Source organism: Phyllobates terribilis, unplaced genomic scaffold (assembly GCF_046119375.1).
Source record: "Phyllobates terribilis strain yellow unplaced genomic scaffold, ASM4611937v1 Scaffold_7__3_contigs__length_470593459, whole genome shotgun sequence".
In the NCBI taxonomy this organism is placed as follows: Eukaryota; Metazoa; Chordata; class Amphibia; order Anura; family Dendrobatidae; genus Phyllobates; species Phyllobates terribilis.
In genome coordinates this window covers 58,041,823-58,067,784 of record NW_027362767.1, presented here as the reverse complement: position 1 = coordinate 58,067,784, position 25,962 = coordinate 58,041,823, and the positions used below count along the sequence as shown (strand labels likewise).

Here is a 25,962-nt window from a genome sequence, read left to right as displayed (position 1 = left end):
TAATGTCTGTTGTGCTCTTTATTAGGTAAACGCAGACCCTACAGAGGCCGGCTCTCGTCCCCATCAGGTTTTACAATGGTGTCAATTCACCGTCCATACAGAACCACAAGCAATGTGACTGTAGTATCCAGCGATCGCTCGGGTTGTCCTATAGTATACATGGAGACAGTGAATCGTCACCCCGCGCCTGATGACCGCTCCACAGCCGAGGGTTAGTGTAAAATAAGGTCTTATATAATACAGAAGTACAAATATCATCATCATCGTATAAAGTGAGTATTACAAGGAGCCGGACCACCCCGACCATCCTGGAAATCCAGGACCAGTACAAAAGGATTCACCCTTTGTCCTAATGGTAAGAAGAGATGTCCCATAATGTTATACAGATATCGAGCTCCTGAAGGGACATATAATATAGTGTGCCATCGCTATAATCCGCCATATGGGGCAGACGCACAGGGATGCTCGCCATAGAAAAAAATCTGTACGTTGTGCACCCTACACTAATGGGGACAGCCATGATGTACAGAAAGGATCCTAGAGAAACTAGCAGTGATTAAAGATGACCGGCTCATAAAAATATATAGATAAGATCTAAATAAGCAGAGCTGCAGTGTAAAGCAGCAGCCTAGGCCTCTGATAAGACAAGGAGGTGAATTTGCGTCTACCTTACATATAATGTGTCATTATAAAAATTACCTATTACTTTTTAAATGTGAGGTTTAAATATTTTTATTAAAAAAAAAAAAACCTTTTGTGAAAATAACTAACAACATTCACAGTGGCCCCCAGGCCTAATATTACCTTCCTATTGGACACACAGACATGACTGACACTGTACAGATGCATTATCTGAGCATGCTCTAATCAGGGTGAAAGGAGGGGGAGGAGGTGAGCTGTGATGTCACTCTTTCACCCCCTTTTGAACAATAACTGATGCTCACCACTTCCTCCTGTATAATAACAGGTTATCCACTGTATATAGAGATGTTATAAGGGTACAGGAGGAGGTGAGCTGTGACATCCCCTATTGTGAATGGTGGAGCCTGTGTTATTTACTGTATATAGAGATGATATCAGTCATTGTACAGGAGGAGGAGGTGAGCTGTGATACCACCTATTGTGAATGGTGGATCCTATGTTATCTACTGTATATAGAGATGATATCAGTCATTGTACAGGAGGAGGTGAGCTGTGACATCACCTATTGTGAATGGTGGAGCCTGTGTTATTTACTGTATATACAGGTGTTATCAGTCATTGTAGGTGGAGGGGGGAGCAGATCCACCAATCAGTCATTATACAATAGGTGATGTCACAGCTCACCGCCTCCCCCTCCTGTACAATGACCTTTGCCATGATTGGAGCATGGGCAGATTACTCGTCCAGTGTCTGAATCAGTATATTGCAGTGATTGTCCATGAGCTCAATAGGATGTAGGAGTCTAATATTAGTCCTGGTGCCCAGTGTAAAAGTTACAAGATTTCTGAGCTTTTTATTTTTCAGATCCTAATGGGGGAAAAAAAAAAAAGTTTTACACATTTAGCATCAAAAGCCTCATTTAAGGGAATGTGTTGTCAGAAAATGAGCTTATTATTTAAGGCAAGCCTACAAAGCACGATCCAGGGTCAGAAGCCGCAGCCTTTCCTATATGTTCTGTGCAGCTGCGGATGCGGCCGCGTGATGTGCTGCGGATGCGGCTGCGGCTCTTGCATTGCAAAACTGCTGATTTTTTTTTTTATTTTTGAGTGCCTAAACTCACAGCTATACATGCCGCCTTTCATGAACTTATTAACCCTGTACAGGCTGTGAGGATGCCTCACATTACACGGGTCGCAGATCGTAGAAGTGTCTGATGCTTTTTTTTTTTTCTTTGTATGATCTCTGGTAAGCAGAACACCTTTTGCTCATTAGAATATATAAAGTTATATATCATAAAATATATATATATTTTTTTTTTCATAATAGACATCCCCTTTAATTATTCATGGTGACTATAAAATCTAGCCACCTTTACAGCTGCCATCTCTTTCTCAGACTCCTCTTTCCCCCATATAGACTGGACTTGAAAATGACTTTAAAGGCGTTTTCCACTTTCCCCAAAGTTGGAACCCAAACAATTGAACTGTAGGGTTGATACAAATCAATTTGCAGGACCTGGTCCCATAATCAGTGCCTACTGGATAGCACAACCTGACAGCTCTTTTGTTTAACGATCACAAGTCCCTGAGCTCAGGGATTGGCTGCAGTGGTCACATGCACTGTAGTTGTGACCGCATTGCTGCAGCTAAAACACAGGGACCGGAGCATAAGTGTAGAACCAGTTCTGGACCCGGGGAGGGCGAAGCATTATCGATTTGTTGTCTTGCAACTATTCAATAGTTAGTGCAAATCCATTTGTAGGAAGTGGTCCATCTACCATATCCGGAGCCTGCCGCTGCCAGACAGGAGCCCTGAGAATGGCCTCGTATCTGTCATTTCTTCTGATTAGCCGGTCTCATCTGACATATTCACTGCAGCAGTGAGGTCATGACTACAATGCATGTGACCGCCGCAGCCAATCACTGAGCTCAGGGACTTGTGATCGCTACATCAGTAGAGCTGCTCACATGTGCTTAGGTCATGATGTAACTGCTGCATCCAAAACACAGAGACCACCAGTGTGAGGGTGGGGGAGCAGGAGCTGGACCTTGGGAGGGTGAATGTTATATGTAGTCATTCAGACACTTTTGATAAAGTGGAAATCCCCTTTAAAAGCATAGTTTCCCCTTTTTTGTCAATTTTATTTATTTTTGAATTCTTTAAAGTGTTATTCAATGAGGGAAATAAAAAATGGCTGCCCCCGCTATGTAAAACAATCATATCTATGCAGCCAGTGCTGCCCTCTAGTGGTGCACCTCACAATTGCCAACAACAGGTGAATCCTGGGCACTTCACTAGGAGAAAGGGGCTCAGAAAACAAGGGGTGGGCAACACTGCTCCAGCCAGCCCCTCACAAGTCACGTCCATTGTATTGCCCAGAAGGTTAGTGCTTTTATAGAAGAGAGAAAAAGAACCTGAGATCTAGTGTAGAAAGTCTTCATTCTTCCGCAGAGACGTCTGAGGCTCATACAACATGTGGCAAAAATGGCCACCAGGAAGGAAAGGTGCTGAAAGGAAACATGGCGGCGTCTTTGCCGGTGAACGTACAGTCTGAAGCTTTACTGTGGATACATATTGCACGGTTACGGTGAGGAACTCTCGCTCTGAGAAGTCCCTTTCATTATAACTTTAGTCTTACAGCAGGTGCGGAAAGTGGAGCGAGACATGACAAACACCACTCTGCATCCTCCCGTCTTCAGTCACTGGTCCCGAGATTCATACAAAAACTTGGCCGCCTGGAGAGAAGAAAACAGAAGAGATGTAGCAGAGCCGACACTGTCACAGGGGTAATGGGATATCTGAGGTTCTCCGTGGGATTACAGGTAAGAGCGGACAACCTCAGCTCTGCTGCATCAGTCATCTGCTCACGTTTCCACAGAACATGCAATGGTATTTGGAGACAAGTGATTTTACCCCGAGCTCTGGGGGTCTATTCCCATTCACACACAGCAGAGAAAACTGCGTCTAAAGTTTGCTTTTTGAGAAGGGGGTAGTTTGTTTTTTATAGGCGCTTCCCTACTGCAATATGCAGTCTAAAAACTCCTCCATACAGCTCATGTCAAACCTATGTATCCCCATTGGTGATAAATGACTATTAAACCCAATGTATACTTAGATCCTGCAGTTACTCTTTTGCTCAGCTGCAGCAGGAGGGCAACGATACGCAACACGACTGCAGGATCAGACTACACCTAGGGTGTGATTGTAGTCTGTAACCATGGAGACATATAGGGCTGCATGGGAGCTGCTGGAGATTTTTTTTTTTCTTTAATTCTAAGTAACATATTTGGGGCATGCAGTAAGAAGCAATTAAATTACTTGATGGATGTGTGCAGAGCCCCCATATCTTCCCCTACCAGGGGCGAAGACTGCATCCAAAATGTCATTTATAACAACTAATACTTTTTTTTTTTTTCTCAAAAGCAGCACCACCCCGGTCCAGAGGACAAGTGTTGTATTGCAGCTCATTCACTTCAATACAGCCAAGCTGCAATATCAGACACAACACGTGGACAGAGGTGGCGCCGCGTCTAGTCTTGGACAATCCCTCGGATTTCTGTCTTTCATTTACCATCGCATCCTATGACCTAATATCAAAGTCCAATAATGTCTGATTATCTCAACGTTATAAAAAGTGATTTCCATTAGTCACCTAAATCACTCAGTGAGCACAAATCTGCAACGAATGAATCCACAGTGCAGGTGACTTCCTCCACAGCTCGGGCTGGCGCATGCGCAGCAAGCTCCTGTATGTGGGCAAATGCCTCGTTACCCTACAGCGCAGGCGGCGGCCCGAGGTGTTGGAAAGCGCTCAAGATCTCAGAGATTCGGCGAGAGCCGGCCCGGGGGGATGGAGAGCGCTCGAGATCTCAGAGGCCAGAGGGGCGGCAGGAGCCGGCCAGAGATGTCAGGCGGGGAGGAGTGACCCTAATTGATCATCATCTTCTCCCATCGGGCAGTAGCGCACAGCTTGGGCATGTACGTTACCTTGTGCATTGCGGCCAGCCACGACGCCGCCATCGTTTTGTTGCTAATAAAGTCTTCGCTTGTTGTAAACTTCATCTGTAATAGTTCGTCGGAGCCTTGAGGTTTATACTGGATCAGCATCCCGGTCGCCCGACTGTTCCCCCCTGTATATTTTATGCAGAGAAAGAACAAAGAAATCATGTTGAATTTTACACCCCAGGATGGAATAAAATCAAGTGGAGACTAAGGCTTTGTTCACATGGATGGTTATGGGGTCCAGACTTCATTCCAACATTGAGGTAGATTTACCAAGTAAGGGCTCAGCCCCACTATCAGTATTCGGTCAGTATTGTTTCTCAGGAGTGGGTGATAAATGCAGAATTGGTGACTTCTTTCTATTATACCTTTTCTCTGATTGTTCCTCACCTGGTTTTGGCTCCCACTCCTGAGAAATACTGACCAAATACTGATAGGAGGGCTGTGGCCTAAGTCGAGAATCTGCGCAAGATCGAGACCTCAGGCTGCGGCTGGATAATCTCTGCGGAGCTATGGGATTCTTAGAGCGACAAAAATAAAAAATACTGGTCACTACGCCCAATACCAGACACACAGGTCCTGTATAGATAACTGCAGCATTCTCTGTGCCATCACAGGCTTCAGTACAATGAGATAACACCTCTATATACAGTAGAGAACAGGATCCACCATTCACAATAGGTGATGTCACAGCTCACCTCCTCCTCCTGTACAATGACTGATAACACCTCTATATACAGTAGATAACACAGGATCCACCATTCACAAGAGGTGATGTCACAGCTCACCTCCTCCTCCTGTACAATGACTGATATCATCTCTATATACAGTAGATAACACAGGATCCACCATTCACAATAGGTGATGTCACAGCTCACCTCCTCCCCCTCCTGTACAATGACTGATAACCAATTGGTAATAGAGGATCCAGTGTTATGTCGCAGTTCACCTTCTCCCCTTCCCTTCCCAATGACTTGTCAGTGTAATGTGATGAGCGGGCCCTAATCCTCAGTAGTGTCTGGGGTCAGTAGAGTCGATCTATTGCTGCTTATGTCCATGAGCATAACAGGAGGTAGGAGTTTTATATTCGGCCTAGTCACCAATGTAAAACTTAAAAAAATATATATATTTTACACTATGATATTTGTATAAAAAAAAAAAAATACATATTTTATAACAAACTCAACATAAACCCTGATTAAGCAATTGGTCATTTCTGCTGACACCTTCCCTGTAGCTTCCCCCGATCACCCGGTGCAGAGCGGCAGCGCACATTACACAATGTCACCCAATAGTCTGATTATTACACGTCACATCTGCATGAATTTGGATTGTGGATGCTCCCAGTGCTGGAGAAGATGGGCAGGAAAGCCTGAAGAAGCAATCTCACAAAGCCCCTTTAATATACAGCGGTCACCACACACATCAACTGCTGGCTGAACCTGTGACTTGTGGAGGGAGTGCTGGACTGATGTGTATACCGGCGTCCAAACTCCTCCCACAAGGCCGCAGAAAGAAGGGTTGGGCTGATTACATTTTAACATGCCCAATCATTTCTGTTCTTAAGGAAGAGCCCCTGCCGTGATTGTCAGAAAGAATAGCAGACAGTGGACCTATCCAATGTGTTATGGCATTTACAGTGGGTAGAATAAGTATTTGATACGCTGCCGATTTTGCAAGTTTTCCCACCTACAAAGAATGGAGAGGTCTGTAATTTTTATCGTAGGTACACTTCACCTGTGAGAGACAGAATCTAAAAATAAATCCAGAATATCACATTGTATGATTTTTACATAATTAATTTGCATTTTATTGCATGAAATAAGTATTTTATTCAATAGAAAAACAGAACTTAATATTGGGTAGAGAAACCTTTGTTACAGTTACAGAGGTCAGACGTTTCCTGTAGTTCTTGATCAGGTTTGCACACACAGCAGCAGGGATTTTGGCCCCCTCCTCCATACAGATCTTCTCCAGAGCTTTCAGGTTTCGGGGCCGTCGCTGGACAACATTGAGTTTCAGCTCCCTCCAAAGATTTTCTATTGAGTTCAGGTCTGGAGAGTGGCTAGGCCACTCCGGGACCTTGAAATGCTTCTTACGGAGTCATTCCTTAGTTGCCCTGGCTGTGTGTTTCAGGTCATTGTCATGCTGGAAGACCCAGCCATGACCCATCATCAATGCTCTGAGGGAAGGAGGCTGTTGGCCAAAATCTCGCAATACATTACCCCATCCATCCTCCCTTCAATATGATGCAGTCATCCTGTCCCCTTTGCAGAAAAGCACCCTCAAAGTATGAGGTTTCCTCCACCATGCTTCACGGTTGGGACGGTGTTCTTGGAGTTGTATTCATCTTTCTTCTAAAAGTGGCGAGTGGAGTTGATACCAAAATTTTTTATTTTGGTCTCATCTGACTACATGACCTTCTCCCATGCCTCTTCTGGATCATCCAGATGATCATTGGAGAACTTCTAACGGGCCTGGACATGTGCTGGTGTGAGCAGGGGGACCTTGCGTGCCCTGCAGGATTATAATCCATGACGGCGTAGTGGGTTACTAATGGTAATATTTGAGACTGTGGTCCCAGCGCTCTTCAGGTCATTGACCAGGTCCTCCCATGTAGTTCTTGGTTCATTCCTGACCTTTCTCAGAATCATCCTTACCGCATGAGGCAAGATCTTGCATGGAGCCCCAGACCGAGGAAGATTGACAGTCATCTTGTGTTTCTTCCATTTTCTAATAATTGCGCCAACAGTTGTTTGCCTTCTCACCAATCTGCTTGCCTATTGTCCTGTAGCCCATCCAAGCCTTGTGCAGGTCTACAATTTTGTCCCTGGTGTCCTGTTTGGTCTTGGCCATGGTGGAGAGGTTGGAGTGTCATTGTGTGGCCAGGTGTCTATTATACAGTTAAGGAAATCAAACAGGTGCAATTAATACAGGTAATGAGTGCAGAGTAGGAGGCTTCTTAAAGAACAACAGGTCGGTGAGAGCCAGAATTCTTGCTGGTTGGTAGGTGATCAAATGTATGAAATAAGTAATAAATGCAATTTAATTATTTAAAAATCATACAATGTGATTTTCTGTTTTTTTATATTCTGTCTCTCACAGGTGGAGTGACCTACGATAAACATTACAGACCTCTCCATTCTGTGTAGGTGGGAAAACTTGCAAAATCGGCAGTGTATCAAATACTTATTTTCCCCACTGTATTATGAGAACTTAAAGCGGGTGTTACAGGGTGTAACCTATCAGGTAGTTGAAAAATGTAATTTTGCAACTGCTTTGCCAAGAAAACATGTTAAAGGGGTTGTCCAACAGTTGAATACAATTTTTCTTGGCATGAATGGTTTTAAAATAATTAACTGCGGCATACTCACCCTTCAGCACCCCCATGGCTCCAGCTCAGGAGAAACCAGGGGTCTGGACCGGCCCTGGGAGCGATGTAAGGTACCTGACATACTATGGAGGCAAGTTCCAGACTGCTTCTCCCCGCTCCTCTGAACGGTCAGGTCTCTCCCCATAGAGAGAGAAGGACTGGTCAGTCCCAGCCCCCTAAGGACTGGATTCTCGGACTGGTCATCCGAGACGCATGGTCCTTGGCTGTATTTTTTCTGAAATGTTGCAGTGCTTCAGAGCAAAGCTTTCACGGCTGCAGTAACACGACATCGCAACCTTTCTCTAACAATGGGAGCATCCACTAAGACTTAATAATGCAAAGAAATTCACAGAATAAAAAAGAAAAAAAGCAAGCATGTCTATCCGAAGTACAGGAATAAAAAGGTAACCAAAGACGTCAATGAAAGCAAAATTCCTTCCATTATAGTGGATAATGAAAATATTTTTCAAATTTGATCTTGCCAATTTTTTTTTTTTTTTTAAGCATTGCACCACCCAGAACACGACTCCCATCTTTCTGCACAGGAGTGTAGCTAGAGGGGGTGCCGAATTAGCAGATGGATTGGTGTCCTGGTGCCTGAGGGTTAAGAGACATCACCACATGGCACAGGGTAGACGGGCATTAAAGGGAACCTGTCGCTCGATTCGTGCTGTCCAAACCTCGGGTATCCGGAATCAGCGTCACAGTTTGGACAGCACGAATTGAATGACGAGTCCGGGTGCTCTAAGGTTAATACCTCTGCCCCTTTAACAGGCAGCACCCCCTCCCCCATACGGATCGCTGGTCGGATCAGGAGGGCTAGCGTTTACGTCTCTGGTCAGCTTTGCAATCAGGACCATTTATAGGACTAAGTGATTGGAATATAAAATCTGCTGGGCCCAGATACCGGATCAGCACATCTTATATCGTACCTGTACCCTATCGATGTCTATGGAAAATCAGACGCATGCAGCACTGAGCTACTCACACGATCATCACGACCATTAATTAATGCAACCGGGAAAAATTTAAAGGGTAGGTCCGTTCAAGGAGTAAATTGATTTGGGATAAAAAAAAACAAAAAAAACAAACAAAAACAAGTTGGACATGGCATGCGGACACGGGGTAGGGGGCTACACAAATCCTGTGCTGACCTTCAATCACGCACTGGCTCTCCAGCAGGCTGGTGTATGTATGAATATCTTTTCACATCAAAGCAGCGTGAGCAGTGAAAAAGAAAGTTATTAACAGGCTGAGCATGTGGGACATCATCACAAATAACAGCAAGTGAGCAAGTATAAGGCGAGAGAAGAACGTGAGCTCATGGTAATGAAGGACGTCTGAGAATGAACAAATGGGATCACCATAAAATTATTGTAGGACCCACGGATCACCACATAGTCCCCAAATGCATCATGAAAGCCCCCTTATCCATAGGGCTTGGCTGCAGTTCTCTGCACAAGTATAAGCATCAAGGCCCATTTATTCTATGGATCAGTGTATCTGGGTCCTATAGAATCAGTAAGTAATACAATATAGATGAAACCTGATATGTCATTACTTATTGTGATGGGAAAAAACAAACAAAAGGGTTGGCCAATATTTTCCAGAAACAAACAGCGCCACTCTTGTTACTGAGCTGTATCTGGGTATTGCAACTCATCCTCATTCAAGCTAAAAGGGCTGAAAAGCCATGGCAGACATAAGCCTCTATCGTATAGAAACCTTAAAGGGGATGTCCAGGATTACAAAAAACACGGCTGTTTTCCTTCAGACACAGCGCCACACCTGATCATGGGTTGTGCAGAACATTGCGGCTCAGCTGCATTCACTTCAATGAAGCAGAATTGCAATTTCATACTCAACCCATGTTGGTCAGGGGGTGACAACGTTTTTAAAGGAAACAACCATGTTTTTCTAATCTTGGAAACAAAACGTTTAAGTCTAAGTGGTTTTTTATATAGAATCACTTCTTTGGGTCTTATGCCCATCGCAAGACCAGGGATCCCTGACCCACATTTCACAGCCGTTGTGAATGGAGAGGTGACAGTACGTGTTCACCTCTATGAGAAGTGGAGAGATAAGAGACCTATAGATATGTGGACACCCCTCCATCCACGGCAGCTGCAAGACAGGGGACATACAGTGGTAGCCAAAAGTATTGGCACCCCTGCAATTCTGTCAGATAATACTCTGTTTCTTCCTGAAAATGATTGCAATCACAAATTCTTTGGTATTATTATCTTCATTTAATTTGTCTTCAATGAAAAAAACACAGAAAGAATTGTCCTAAAGCCAAATTGGATATAATTCCACACCAAACCTAAAAAAGGGGGTGGACAAAAGTATTGGCACTGTTTGAAAAATCATGTGATGCTTCTCTAATTCGTGTAATTAACAGCACCTGTAACTTACCTGTGCACCTAACAGGTGTTGGCAATAACTAAATCACACTTGCAGCCAGTTAACATGGATTAAAGTTGACTCAACCTCTGTCCTGTGTCCTTGTGTGTACCACATTGAGCATGGAGAAAAGAAAGAAGACCAAAGAACTGTCTGAGGACTTGAGAAACCAAATTGTGAGGAAGCATGAGCAATCTCAGGGCTACAAATCCATCTCCAAAGACCTGAATGTTCCTGTGTCTTCCGTGCGCAGTGTCATCAAGAAGTTTAACCACTTCGCGCCAGAGCCTGTTTTTGCCTTCGTGACCAGGCCAATTTTTTCAATTCTGACCACTGCCAGTTTATGAAGTAATTACCCTGGAACGCTTCAACGTATTCCCCTGATTCTGAGATTGTTTTTTCGTGACATATTGTACTTCATGATAGTGGTAAAATTTCTTCGATATCACTTGCGTTTATTTGTGAAAAAATCGGAAATTTGGCGAAAATTTTGAAAATTTTGCAATTTTCAAACTTTGAATTTTCATGCCCTTAAATCAGAGAGATGTGTCACACAAAATAGTTAATAAATAACATTTCCCACATGTCTACTTTACATCAGCACAATTTTGGAACCCAAATTTTTTTTTGTTAGGGAGCTATAAGGGTTAAAAGTTGACCAGCGATTTCTCATTTTTCCAACAAAATTTACAAAAACATTTTTTTAGGGACCACATCATATTTGAAGTCACTTTGAGGGGTCTTTATGACAGAAAATACCCAAAAGTGACACCATTCTAAAAACTGCACCCCTCAAGGTGCTCAAAACCACATTCAAGAACTTTATTAACCCTTCAGGTGCTTCACAGGAATTTTTGGAATGTGGAAGAAAAAAATTAACATTTAACTTTTTTCACAAAAATGTTACTTTAGACCCAATTTTTTTATTTTCACAGGGGTAACATGAAAAAATGGACCCCAAATTTTTTTGTGCAATTTCTCTTGAGCGTGCTGATACCCCATATGTGAGGGAAAACCACTGTTTGGGCGCACTGCAGGGTACGGAAGGGAAGGAGCGCCATTAGACTTTTTGAATGTAAAATTTGTCTGAATAATTAGCGGACGCCATGTTGCGTTTGGAGAGCTCCTGATGTGCCTAAACAGTGGAAACCCCCCACAAGTGACACCATTTTGGAAACTAGACCCCTTAGGGAACTTATCTAGATGTGTGGTGAGCACCTTGAACCCCAAGGTGCTTCACAGAAGTTTATAATATTGAGCTGTAAAAATAAAATTTTCACATTTTTCCCACAAAACCGTTTTTCATCCCTTAATTTTGTACTATCATAAGGGTAATAGGAAAAATTGCACCATGAAATTTGTTATGCAATTTCTCCTGAACACACCGATACCCCATATGTGGAGGCAAATTACTGTTTGGGCACATGGCAGGGTTTGAAAGGGAAGGAGCGCCATTTGACTTTTTGAATGTAAAATTTGTTTGAATAATTAGCGGACGCCATGTCACATTTGGGGAGCCCCTGATGTGCCTAAACAGTGGAAACCCCCCACAAGTGCCACCATTTTGGAAACTAGACCCCTTAGGGAACTTATCTAGATGTGTGGTGAGCACCTTGCACCCCCAGCTGCTTCACAGAAGTTTATAATATTGAGCCGTAAAAATAAAATTTTCACATTTTTCCCTCAAAAAATGTTTTTCATTCCCTAATTTTGCATTATCATAAGGGTAACAGGATAAATTGCACCATGAAATTTGTTGTACAATTTCTCCTGAGTACGCCGATACCCCATATGTGGGGGAAAACCACTGCTTTGGTGTACGGCAGGGTTCGGAAGAGAAAGAAGCGCTATGTTGGCTGGGATAGGCAGCAGACACCATGTCACATTTGAAGAGTCGTTGACATGCCGAAACAGCAGAAACCCCCACAAGTGACCCCATTTTGTAAACTACACCTCTCAAGGAATTCATCTAGGGAAGTAGTGAGCATTTTTTAATTTTTAAATTTATACCATTGGGCAGTGAAAAAAGCATAATTATATTTTTACCACAAAAAAATGTTTTACCCTCAGATTTTACATTTTCACACAGGGCAATGGGTAAAAATGGTGCCGAAATGTGTCACACAATTTCTTCTAAAAGTGTCAATACCCCATATGTGGCTGTATCGTACCACTTAGCCATACGGTGAGATTTGAGGGGGAAGGAGCGCTATTTGACAATTGGAGAACAAATTATTGTAGAATAGGCATTTGGATTTGGGAGCACAAAATTTTCTGAATTTCTTTTGGGGGGCAAGGGTCATTTTGCTTTTCCAGAGCCTTTCTGCTACCAGTAACTTGGAAGTCCCTTATATTTTTAACAGATGATGGACCCGAGTGGGGACTAGCTTTTTTTGAGGACTGAGTTGAAGCTTTTATTGGGAACATTTTACGTAACATTTATCCGGCGCTCTAGGCTGAGCACTTACATCGGGGTTTCCATCTAATTTTCCAAGTGATATAATTCAGATGAAACCCCTGCAGGATCCATTCACTGTAATGAGGCAGCAGAGTTACTCTGGACTCCGTCTGGCCTCTGTTTAGTGGTGTCCTTTTTTTCAGAAGTGCACAAAACTGTGGCCAACCGCACTTTTATGCACGCCTAAAACAAATGACACCGTGGGATCCCAGGCCAGACGGCATCCACAGTGGCCTATATCTGCCTCATTAGAGGGAATCTTCCGTCATGGGTTCCGGCTGAATCACGTATTTCAGAGATTTACACGGAAACTCTGGTGTAAGTGCTCAGCGCAGAGCACAGGATAAATGTGAGCAGAGCCTTACTGGGATCTTTGGGAGACATAATAAACAAATCAGTAGCAGGTGAATAATATTTGTTTTATTTATTTTTTATGCCGTTCCTAGTGTGATATAACTGATTAGATTACTTTATTCTTCGGGTCGGTGCGATTACAGAGATACCAGATTTATATCGGGTTTTTATGACTGACAGCTGTCACACACTAAAATACGCTTTTTTTTGCAAAATCTAGTTTTTGCATCACCATATTTTGAGAGCTATAATTTTTCGATATTTCGGCCGCTAGAGTCATGTGACGGCTTGTTTTTTGCGGGACGAGTTTAAATTTTTATTGGAACCATTTTTGGGCACGTGACATTTTTTGATCGCCTTCTATTCCGTTTTTTGGGAGGTAAAGTTAACAAAAACAAACACTTCAGGAATTGTTTTTTGAGTTTTTTTTTATGCCATTCTGCGTGTGGTAAAAGTGATCAGGCAGCGTTATTCTTCGGGTCAGTACGTTTACAGCGATACTACACTTACTGTATTTTTTTATGTTTTGGCGCTTTTACACAATAAAACAATTTTATAGAAAAAAATATATTTTTTTTGCATTGCTTTATTCTGAGCGCTATAACTTTTTTATTTTTTGGCTGATGGAGCTGTATGGCGGCTTTTATTGCGGAACAAGATGACGTTTTCAGTGGTACCATTTTTATTTCTATTCTGCTTTTTGATCACATTTTTTTCCACTTTTTGTTTGGCGATATGATGAAAAAGCATATTTTTTTGCTCCGTTTTTTATTTATTTTTATTACGGTGTGCACAGAAGGAGTTAATTAGTGTGACAGTTTTATAGCTCGGGTTGTTTCGGACGCAGCGATACCAAATATGTGTACTTTTTTTGGTTTTGTAATAATTTACGGATTTATTGGTTTAATATTTTATTTATTTATTTTTATTTATTTTGTGATTTTTTTTTTTAATAGTTTAAAAACTTTTTTTTTACATTTTTACTTAGTCCCTGTATGGGACATTAATTTTTATTTTTCTGATCACTGATCTCATGTAATGTAATACACATATATTACATTATATGAGATCTTCACTGACTGTTTCAGTCAGAGTCTCCTGTCTGACTTCAGCTACATACAAGCTGAAGCCAGACAGGAAGGACACCATATATGGCAGAGCTGGAGGCGGTCATGTGACCTCCAGCTGCCATAGCAACCCCAGGTCCTCAAACGAAACGGAGGTCTTCGGAGGTAAGTAAGACGACCCCCTCTCTTCCTGCTGTCTCCTATATGCCGCGATCACTATAGATCACAGCATATAGAAGACAGCAAAGGGTTAACATCACTGGGACCTGATCTAATCAGGTCCCGATGATGTACCCTGTCAGAGCTAACGCTCTGCACCGGAATCGCAGTGCTTGCAGGACCCTGGGGGTCCTGAGCACTGCGAGACCACCCACCGTTTTTAAACGTCGGCACTGCACAGAGCCCGGCAAGCGCCGACGTTTATCTACAGTGGGCGGTCGGGAACCGGTTAAAGCCCATGGCACTGTGGCTAACCTCCCTAGATGTGGACGGAAAAGAAAAATTGACGAGAGATTTCAACGCAAGATTGTGCGGATGGTGGATAAAGAACCTCGACTAACATCCAAACAAGTTCAAGCTGCCCTGCAGTCTGAGGGTACAACAGTGTCAACCCGTACTATCCGTCGGCATCTGAATGAAAAGGGACTGTATGGTAGGATACCCAGGAAGACCCCACTTCTTACCCCGAGACATAAAAAAAGCCAGGCTGGAGTTTGCCAAAACTTACATGAGAAAGCCTAAAAAGTTTTGGAAGAATGTTCTCTGGTCAGATGAGACAAAAGTAGAGCTTTTTGGGAAAAAGCATCAACATAGAGTATACAGGAAAAAAAAAAAAAGGCATTCAAAGAAAAGAACACGGTCCCTACAGTCAAACATGGCGGAGGTTCCCTGATGTTTTGGGGCTGCTTTGCTGCCTCTGGCACTGGACTGCTTGACCGTGTGCATGGCATTATGAAGTCTGAAGACTACCAACAAATTTTGCAGCATAATGTAGGGTCCAGTGTGAGAAAGCTGGGTCTCCCTCAGAGGTCATGGGTCTTCCAGCAGGACAATGACCCAAAACACACTTCCAAAAGCACTATAAAATGGTTTGAGAGAAAGCACTGGAGACTTCTAAGGTGGCCAGCAATGAGTCCAGACCTGAATCCCATAGAACACCTGTGGAGAGATCTCAAAATGGCAGTTTGGAGAAGGCACCCTTCAAATATCAGGGACCTGGAGCAGTTTGCCAAAGAAGAATGGTCTACAATTCCAGCAGAGCATTGTAAGAAACTCATTGATGGTTACCGGAAGCGGTTGTTCGCAGTTATTTTGGCTAAAGGTTGTGCAACCAAGTATTAGGCTGAGGGTGCCAATACTTTTGTCTGGCCCATTTTTGGAGTTTTGTGTGAAATGATCAATGATTTGATTTTTGCTTCATTCTCTTTTGTGTTTTTTCTTTGCAAGCAAATTAAATGAAGATAATAATACCAAAGAATTTGTGATTGCAATCATTTTTCAGGAAGAAACTGAGTATTATCTGACAGAATTGCAGGGGTGCCAATACTTTTGGCCACCACTGTACGTTCCTGAAATAGGTGCAATGAGCCATAAGTGTGAGCGATGGGGAACATTCACGGGTACTAATGAACACAGTCCGGAGTAAGTCGTTACCTCCAGGAGTGAACCCTTCTGTGAGGATCTGAACTGTGGAAATCCGAGCAACTTCGATTTCATAATGGTTTTCCCCATCTAGAAACAGATATCTGCAAAAATAAAAGAAAAATATAATATACAGTATATTTTGACCACTGCTAAAATCCAACCATTCAGCAGCTCCTTGTGTTTTCAGCCCACAGAGGACACATTTATCGGTGTCGGTGCACCGCCTGCCCATCACAGGTGTCTATGAGCTGCTGCAAAAGGCCTCACAATAGCATAGTGCTCTCAGGAACATTGGCCCGGCCCGCAGACTGACGGCGACATACAACTACTGTACAAAATGCCTTAAAGGCAGTAGGCCATTAGTAATAAACAGCTACAATTTTTTATGTCATTGCCTTTCGGTTGCATTTCACTATCTCCATTTAGAAAAATTTAAAAATCAGAGTCACTTTCAGGCTTCTTAAGGTAAGCAGAGTTTTAATTACCGGTGGTTGTTGGAGAGACGACACATGACTGTTTCAGACTTCTCGGAGGATCCCTGGGTAATACTGAAGGTGGCTCCTGACAATGTAGTAGGAAAGAAATCAGATACAAAATAGGAAAATGAAATAAAAAACAATATATACAAAATACAAAAAGACTGAATGTAACAACATATAAACAGAACACAATCCTACAAAATAAAAATAAAGAACATGCAAAAGAATTATTGCCTTCTATACAGAAATAGTTGTAGAAAATGCTCCCAGAATCACCGGACACATTCCTGGCCGGACTACAACTGCAGGATTATCTGGAGCAAGCAGCAATTTTGACAGTGTGTAAGGTCACACAGTCAGACGGCCGTATAAATCGGACTGAGATCAGACCGCGTGGCACGGACTGGCCGGCGGCTCTCCGAGTCCAGGCGTGACAGCTGCATACATGAAGTGGCCAGGCTCGGATCAGGAGAGCTGCCGGCCAGTCCGAGCACTGCTGTCTGATCTTGGTCCGACTTATGCAACTGCCTGATTGCACTTTTAGGATTCTGCTCTACGGTTTGAGCCATCGTCATGTGTCCACCCAAATGCTATGTGTGGTCAGGTGCCAACCAGCCTATCTTCCTGCTTCTCAACATGTATCACTGCTGGAGTTGCTACCTGACTCTTAAAACCCCTTTACGCCAAGTTCACACCATGTGATTGCAGGGTTTTGCTTTTGCAGAAATATAAAAAAAAAAGAAAAAAAAAAAGTGGACAATTGCATTGTGTGAACAAGGCCATAATAGAACAATCTCTAAAAAATGTGAAGGTTGCAGCAGTGTGATTTTGCAAAATCTGTATTACACTATGATCCAACATGACTGCAGAGTGAAATAATTGTGGTGCAAAAAAAAAATAATCTTCAAAGAGCCCTGGACTTCTGCCACATTCCCATATTAGTATGTCCTCAGCCCTATATATGCCTACGAGGCCGTCAAGTTGGAGTTAGGAGACTCCTGGACAGTCTGTGCTGGGACTGTGACACACAGATGTGGAAGGGGCAGCATAGGACAAGAAACAACAAAATAATTCTACCGCTCACCGTGCATCAGGACTTTCAGCTGCCGATCGTAGAACTCCATCTCTTTCTGAGAGATGACAGAACACTCCCCGCACTGCCGCACGGGGTCCACGAAACACATCCGTGGCAGAGGCACTTTCTTACTGCAGCATTTATCGCAGAAGCATTTCCCGCACCTCCGGCAGTGATGCTAGGAGAAAAAGAAAAAAAAAAAACAAAATTAGTGACAGTACAATCTCTTAGGGAGCACAGCCATGTGACTTTTTTGGTTATTCTAAGTTTTCCTAAATATAATAGGACACCGCCGCAGTCTATAAGAGATGGCCGGTAACCTAGGCAAGGACATGCAAAGCTTGTAAGCGCTGCTCTGATGCCGGCAGGATCACTGGGCCCGACAGGGTGAATAGGAAGTGAAGTGCAGAGTATTGGAGGACAGCACGCCGCCTGCCATCAGGCTCTTACCTTCCTCGTTATGAAGTCGAATTTGGCGTCACAATGCATACAGCGGGGACACTGGAAGAGAAGGAGAACGCAGGGTGACATCCAGTGACGGGGCAGAGAAACAGCAGCACAACTGATGATTATACTCAAAGAAACCGTTACCAGAGGAGTAGCCCACCGCAACCAAGCAGGGATCAGCTTTCTTCTTAACAGAGCAATAGCCCAGATGAATGATGACACCTTACATTGGTCCCTCTTACCATAGCAGCAACCCACCCACCACAACCAATGAGAGCCCAGCTTATATCTTACTATAGCTACAACCCACCCACAACCAATGAGAGCCCAGCTTATATCTTACCATAGCAGCAACCCACCCACCACAACCAATGAGAGCCCAGCTTATATCTTACCATAGCAGCAACCCACCCACCACAACCAATGAGAGCCCAGCTTATATCTTACCATAGCAGCAACCCACCCACCACAACCAATGAGAGCCCAGCTTATATCTTAACATAGCAGCAACCCACCCACCACAACCAATGAGAGTCCAGCTTATATCTTACCATAGCAGCAACCCACCCACCACAACCAATGAGAGCCCAGCTTATATCTTAACATAGCAGCAATCCAACCACCACAACCAATGAGAGCCCAGCTTATATCTTACCATAGCAGCAACCCACCCACCACAACCAATGAGAGCCCAGCTTATATCTTAACATAGCAGCAACCCACCCACCACAACCAATGAGAGCCCAGCTTATATCTTACCATAGCAGCAACCCACCCACCACAACCAATGAGAGCCCAGCTTATATCGTGCCATAGCAGCAACCCACCCACCACAACCAATGAGAGCCCAGCTTATATCGTGCCAGAGCAGCAACCCACCCACCACAACCAATGAGAGTCCAGCTTATATCGTGCCATAGCAGCAACCCACCCACCACAACCAATGAGAGTCCAGCTTATATCTTACCATAGCAGCAACCCACCCACCACAACCAATGAGAGTCCAGCTTATATCTTACCATAGCAGCAACCCACCAACCACAACCAATGAGAGCCCAGCTTATATCTTACCATAGCAGCAACCCACCCACCACAACTAATGAGAGCCCAGCTTATATCTTTCCATAGCAGCAACCCACCCACCACAACCAATGAGAGCCCAGCTTATATCTTACCATAGCAGCAACCCACCCACCACAACCAATGAGAGCCCAGCTTATATCTTACCATAGCAGCAACCCACCCACCACAACCAATGAGAGTCCAGCTTACATCTTACCATAGCAGCAACCCACCCACAACCAATGAGAGCCCAGCTTATATCTTACCATAGCAGCAACCCACCCACCACAACCAATGAGAGTCCAGCTTACATCTTACCATAGCAGCAACCCACCCACAACCAATGAGAGCCCAGCTTATATCGTGCCATAGCAGCAACCCACCCACCACAACCAATGAGAGTCCAGCTTACATCTTACCATAGCAGCAACCCACCCACAACCAATGAAAGCCCAGCTTATATCTTACCATAGCAGCAACCCACCCACCAAAACCAATGAGAGTCCAGCTTATATCTTACCATAGCAGCAACCCACCAACCACAACCAATGAGAGCCCAGCTTATATCTTACCATAGCAGCAACCCACCCACCACAACTAATGAGAGCCCAGCTTATATCTTTCTATAGCAGCAACCCACCCACCACAACCAATGAGAGCCCAGCTTATATCTTACCATAGCAGCAACCCACCCACCACAACCAATGAGAGCCCAGCTTATATCTTACCATAGCAGCAACCCACCCACCACAACCAATGAGAGTCCAGCTTACATCTTACCATAGCAGCAACCCACCCACAACCAATGAGAGCCCAGCTTATATCTTACCATAGCAGCAACCCACCCACCACAACCAATGAGAGTCCAGCTTACATCTTACCATAGCAGCAACCCACCCACAACCAATGAGAGCCCAGCTTATATCGTGCCATAGCAGCAACCCACCCACCACAACCAATGAGAGTCCAGCTTACCAGAGGAGCAGTCTCTTAGCAACCGATCTAACAAGAGCAACAGCCCATAGCAACCAGAGCTCAGCTGTACTGTTTGCTATGAACACAAATTCCAGACAAAAAAACAAACCTATATGTATTGTATAATAAATATATGTATTACACACATATATACACTGCTCAAAAAACTAAAGGGAACACTGAAATAACACATCCTAGATCTGAATGAATGAAATATTCTCATTGAATACTTTGTTCTGTAGAAAGTTGAATGTGCTGACAACAAAATCACACAAAAATCATCAATGGAAATCAAATTTATTAACCAATGGAGGCCTGGATTTGGAGTCACCCCCAAAATTAAAGTGGAAAAACGCACTACAGGCTGATCCAACTTTGATGTAATGTCCCTAAAACAAGTCAAAATGAGGCTCAGTATTGTGTGTGGCCTCCACGTGCCTGTATGACCTCCCTACAACGCCTGGACATGCTCCTGATGAGGTTGCGGATGGTCTCGTTGGTGGATGGAGCGAGACATGATGTCCCAGATGTGCTCAATCGGATTCAGGTCTGGGGAACGGGCGGGCCAGTCCATAGCTTCAATGCCTTCATCTTGCAGGAACTGCTGACACACTCCAGCCACATGAGGTCTGGCATTGTCCTGCATTAGGAGGAACCCAGGGCCAACCGCACCAGCATATGGTCTCACAAGGGGTCTGAGGATCTCATCTCGGTACCTAATGGCAGTCAGGCTACCTCTGGCGAGCACATGGAGGGCTGTGCGGCCCTCCAAAGAAATGCCACCCCACACCATTACTGACCCACTGCCAAGCCGGTCATGCTGAAGGATGTTGCAGACAGCAGATCGCTCTCCACGGCGTCTCCAGACTCTGTCACGTCTGTCACATGTGCTCAGTGTGAACCTGCTTTCATCTGTGAAGAGCACAGGGCGCCAGTGGCGACTTTTCCAATCCTGGTGTTCTGTGGCAAATGCCAAGCGTCCTGCACGGTGTTGGGCTGTGAGCACAACCCCCATCTGTGGACGTTGGGCCCTCATACCACCCTCATGGAGTCGGTTTCTAACCGTTTGTGCAGACACATGCACATTTGTAGCCTGCTGGAGGTCATTTTGCAGGGCTCTGGCAGTGCTCCTCCTGTTCCTCCTTGCACAAAGGCGGAGGTAGCGGTCCTGCTGCTGGGTTGTTGCCCTCCTACGGCCCCCACCACGTCTCCTGGTGTAATGGCCTGTCTCCTGGTAGCGCCTCCAGCCTCTGGACACCACGCTGACAGACACAGCAAACCTTCTTGCCACAGCTCGCATTGATGTGCCATCCTGGATGAGCTGCACTACCTGTGCAACTTCTGTGGGTCGTAGAGTCCGTCTCATGCTACCACGAGTGTGAAAGCACAACCAACATTCAAAAGTGACCAAAACATCAGCCAGAAAGCATTGGTACTGAGATGTGGCCTGTGGTCCCCACCTGCAGAACCACTCCTTTTATTGAGGGTGTCTTGATAATTGCCAATAATTTCCATCTATTGTCTATTCCATTTGCACAACAGCATGTGAAATTGATTGTCAATCAGTGTTGCTTCCTAAGTGGACAGTTTGATTTCACAGAAGTTTGATTTACTTGGAGTTATATTCTGTTCAAGAGAATGCCAAGAGTGTGCAAAGCAGTCCTCAAAGCAAAAGGTGGCTACTTTGAAGAACCTAGAATATAAGACATATTTTCAGTTGTTTCACGCTTTTTTGTTAAGTATATAATTCCACATGTGTTAATTCATAGTTTTGATGCCTTCAGTGTGAATGTACAATTTTCATAGTCATGAAAATACAGAAAAATCTTTAAATGAGAAGGTGTGTCCAAACTTTTGGTCTGTACTGTATGTATGTCACACACACAGATCCGCTCCATATAAAGGGACTACTCCGCTGAATGAGGCTCCATATCTGAGCATTTCTCTTTCGATCACCCCTACATTAGTGACCGTCACTGCACACGACCCCGTTACGTGATGACTTTATTTGTGCGTGTCCCCCCAGGCACAGAGCGAGTACAATACTGAGTGCGGAGAAGTGCAGACGGCAGCAGAACTGTGGAGAGAAGGAGCGCCATCTGTACAGGATGTGACCCGTCCAGGGGAGAGGCAGAGCGCAGCCTTGTGACTGGCGAGGAGCCCGGAGGATTACACACTACACACCAGGATGATTAATAAAAAGTACAGAGGTCGGGGGGGGCGGACAGTATCCAGCTTCTTAAAAGGGACACACACACATACACAATAAAATCAAAAAGAGTTCATTACTAATAATAATTCTCTCTCCAGGGATTCGATTGGACTGAAGCGATGCTGGGAATGGGGGGTTATGGAAATGTAATCAACTCCTCTTCCACCAAGCCTCACCCTCCATGGTACAAAGCCCAACACATTCCTGGGTGCTTAAAGGAACTGTCCATCGCCACTCAATGCCTCCTATCTGCAGGTGCAATGTCATAAGGACCACTCACCTCCCACTCTTTAAGTGGAAATTTTCTGCATCAAATCCATTCCATGTGAACATACCCTTACTTTTGAGACCACTGATTTTACTGCAACGGTGACGTTTTTACAATCACCGCACCTTGCTGGTGGGAGCATTACCCAGACTCATAAAACAGTAGCGGCGGCTGAAAATATAGTAGCGGCCGAGGATTATACATGACCGTTTATGACTCTCAGGCAGTATAAGTACTTTACAGAGCACAGAGGAGACCATAAACCCAGACCCAACCCTCCCAAACATACGTGACACATCGCAACCTGAAAGTCGACATCACGCTGGCGCCTCCTGGGCGAGCAGGTGTCCGGCCGAAAGCCCCTTTATTGTCTGATAAAGTAAGCCATCAAGAGACAAAATGGTCAAGGAACAACTATTCCTTTCCAAACAACCCCATGAACCTTCACAATCTTCAGCCAAAGCTTTCATCTCGTGCTGTATGTAAATTATGGCAAAGAGTCCGCCAGACGCAGGGAAGAGTCCGGCATATTCATGAGGTGCCGAGTAAACCCTCCTCCTCTTACATGCCGTGACTTCCGCTAGCTATAATAAACCTTTTACACATTTTCCGCAAACTCCACCCTCTAATGGGTTAATAATTAGGGGGTCGTCCAACTTCACTTTTGTCCTTTTTACATTCCTCCAAATTCTTGCCAAGATGGAGTCAACTTTTCGTAAAATCTACAACAATCCTTGGGTTGTCGTCCAGTAATATGTTGGAGCTAAACTTTTTGAGTGGCTCAGGAAAACATTACTTGGTAGTTGCAAGGATTTTGACTCTTTGGACAAGCAGCTCCCTTGTAAGAGGGACATAAAGGCCCTCATTGGGTGCTGGACCTATAGACGCGGGACCTACGGGCCTGATGGGGTAGGCCACCATTTTTATAGTATATGGAAGGCAGGTGGAAGTCCATTTAGGTTCCATACACTTGTATCAGTGCGTTATTATGTCTCCATGTTCCCGAGCAATGACGGAGAGTAAACTATGGCCTCAAGGGAAGACTTTTGGAAGCCTGACACCATGATAATAGGTCATGAGGTACAAACAGCCGTACACCACACAACCTGTCGACGTCAACACCAGGAAATGCCCTGCGGAAATCCAGCAATAAATCAGCTACAATTACTCTGTCATGTGTGCACTGCTCTCCACTTGCTTTACAAGCAGCATGACCCGGTGAAAGGCCAGAAAGCTGGTGATGGAGCCAAGGACTCGGTTTATTGCCTAAGGGGCGGCCTAGCTAACGAGGCTGTGCTGTGACTAGTAGGGGAAGATCACTAGTGAGATAAATATGGAAGGGAATTTTCAGAGCCTATCAATAGGACGGGTCTGTATCACCCAGGTCATGTACTGCATACAGACATCAATAGATGCAGTGATGGTCCAGGGTCGTCTGTGCTCAGCTGGGGGATTATTTCAGTTGCCCTACTACTGACTGATGGTTATAGACATAGATTTCCCCAAAAAAGTCTGATGTAAAGTTTCAGAGAAGATATTCGGGAATGTGTTTACTAGAAAGTCCTAAGAACTCCTTGTTACAGGACCTCCGGCATGAGACACAGGAGGTATTAGGCGCCACTCACCTCCACATCAGAGGGGAGCCGTGCCAAGGAGGTAGTGTCACGTATCAACAGTGATCTAGACAATGCCCAAAATGGATTGAACGAGTGAGGAACTGCCAACATACACAACTCCCCAAACAAAGGTTTTGGGAGCTTGTATACAGCAATGATGGGCGTCCAGCTGGAAAGGACCCAAAGAGTAATGGTGCTAGAAAGTGCAGGGATGTTTGCAGCTGGCAAGTTATACAGAGATCAAGGGTCAAGCGGACCACGTATGCATCAGGGAATTTTTTTTTCTTTTTGTCGCCCCACAAGCCCAGGCCAGGTCCCCCCCGGCCGTGCCCCACAAGCCCAGGCCAGGTCCCCCCCGGCCGTGCCCCACAAGCCCAGGCCAGGTCCCCCCCGGCCGTGCCCCACAAGCCCAGGCCAGGTCCCCCCCGGCCGTGCCCCACAAGCCCAGGCCAGGTCCCCCCCGGCCGTGCCCCACAAGCCCAGGCCAGGTCCCCCCCGGCCGTGCCCCACAAGCCCAGGCCAGGTCCCCCCCGGCCGTGCCCCACAAGCCCAGGCCAGGTCCCCCCCGGCCGTGCCCCACAAGCCCAGGCCAGGTCCCCCCCGGCCGTGCCCCACAAGCCCAGGCCAGGTCCCCCCCGGCCGTGCCCCACAAGCCCAGGCCAGGTCCCCCCGGCCGTACCCCACAAGCCCAGGCCAGGTCCCCCCCGGCCGTGCCCCACAAGCCCAGGCCAGGTCCCCCCCGGCCGTGCCCCACAAGCCCAGGCCAGGTCCCCCCCGGCCGTGCCCCACAAGCCCAGGCCAGGTCCCCCCCGGCCGTGCCCCACAAGCCCAGGCCAGGTCCCCCCCGGCCGTGCCCCACAAGCCCAGGCCAGGTCCCCCCGGCCGTACCCCACAAGCCCAGGCCAGGTCCCCCCCGGCCGTGCCCCACAAGCCCAGGCCAGGTCCCCCCCGGCCGTGCCCCACAAGCCCAAGCCCCTTGGCCGTACCCACAAGCCCAAGCCCCTTGGCCGTACCCCACAAGCCCAAGCCCCTTGGCCGTACCCCACAAGCCCAAGCCCCTTGGCCGTACCCCACAAGCCCAAGCCCCTTGGCCGTACCCCACAAGCCCAAGCCCCTTGGCCGTACCCCACAAGTCCAGGTCCCCCGGCCGTACCCACAAGCCCAAGCCCCTTGGCCGTACCCACAAGCCCAAGCCCCTTGGCCGTACCCCACAAGTCCAGGTCCCCCGGCCGTACCCCACAAGTCCAGGTCCCCCGGCCGTACCCCACAAGTCCAGGTCCCCCGGCCGTACCCCACAAGTCCAGGTCCCCCGGCCGTACCCCACAAGTCCAGGTCCCCAGGCCGTACCCACAAGCCCAAGCCCCTTGGCCACACGCGGCCGTGCCCCACAAGCCCAAGCCCCCCGGCCTTGTATCACTATGTGATTGATGGCGGAATGATGACTGCACTGATTACACTGTGTCACACACTCATAGAAGGCGGTGGTACTACAAGTCCCAGCATATCTCGCCAGCCGCTGTCAGTGCATCCTGGCACTTGTAGCTCCACATAGCTTGCACTGGGAGCAGCGCCCGGGACCCGCACTACATGACAGGAGAGCGGAGGAGAAAGTGACGAGCGGTGTGGCCTCTGTCAGCCGCGCTCACACAATGCCCGGAACACCTGCACTCACCTCTTTATCCGGTATCCACTGAGGTTCCTCCAGGCAAAAAGGACTCCCCAGCGCCCGGTTCTCGGGGAGCATGCGGAGCCCGCTGGGGGAGCGGACCAGCTTCTTCCCATCTCGGTCGGTGGACATCTTTACTCCCTAACACTACCGGAGCCCCACAGCCAATCAGCTCCCAGCTCCTCCATGACTGACACATCTCAGGCAACCAATCAGAAC

At 46.0% G+C, this 25,962-nt stretch overlaps 1 protein-coding gene across 4 annotated transcripts; it reads right to left on the bottom strand.

Moving 5' to 3' along the window:
• Positions 1 to 25,944, bottom strand: ZFYVE21 (zinc finger FYVE-type containing 21). 4 transcript variants are annotated; one of them, XR_012247328.1, is made up of 9 exons: positions 25,750 to 25,942; positions 17,948 to 17,998; positions 17,507 to 17,675; positions 16,429 to 16,504; positions 15,953 to 16,044; positions 9,172 to 9,219; positions 4,630 to 4,772; positions 1,205 to 3,377; positions 1 to 1,117 (listed from the first exon to the last, which is right to left on the bottom strand). XR_012247328.1 is itself a non-coding variant. In XM_073638621.1 (8 exons), the coding sequence occupies exons 1-8, from the start codon at positions 25,873 to 25,875 to the stop codon at positions 3,342 to 3,344; spliced, it is 741 nt and encodes a 246-aa protein (XP_073494722.1). In that variant the 5' UTR covers positions 25,876 to 25,942; the 3' UTR covers positions 1 to 3,341. The 4 variants fall into 4 exon arrangements, 3 of the variants coding, with proteins under 3 accessions (XP_073494722.1, XP_073494724.1, XP_073494723.1); XM_073638621.1 differs by having other exon boundaries at positions 1 to 3,377; XM_073638623.1 differs by lacking the exon at positions 17,948 to 17,998 and having other exon boundaries at positions 1 to 3,377; positions 25,750 to 25,944.
• Positions 25,945 to 25,962: the final 18 nt, after the last annotated feature.

Excerpts from the sequence above, each read along its gene's own strand:
- ZFYVE21 (XM_073638621.1), bottom strand. The coding sequence starts at position 25,875 with ATGTCCACCGACCGAGATGGGAAGAAGCTGGTCCGCTCCCCCAGCGGG. Across the intron at positions 16,505-17,506 it reads GCTGAAAGTCCTGATGCACG|GAGCCACCTTCAGTATTACC; the intron begins GTGAGCGGTAGA and ends CTACATTGTCAG. Across the intron at positions 3,378-4,629 it reads GGCTGGCCGCAATGCACAAG|GCGGCCAAGTTTTTGTATGA; the intron begins GTAACGTACATG and ends TCTTCTCTCCAG.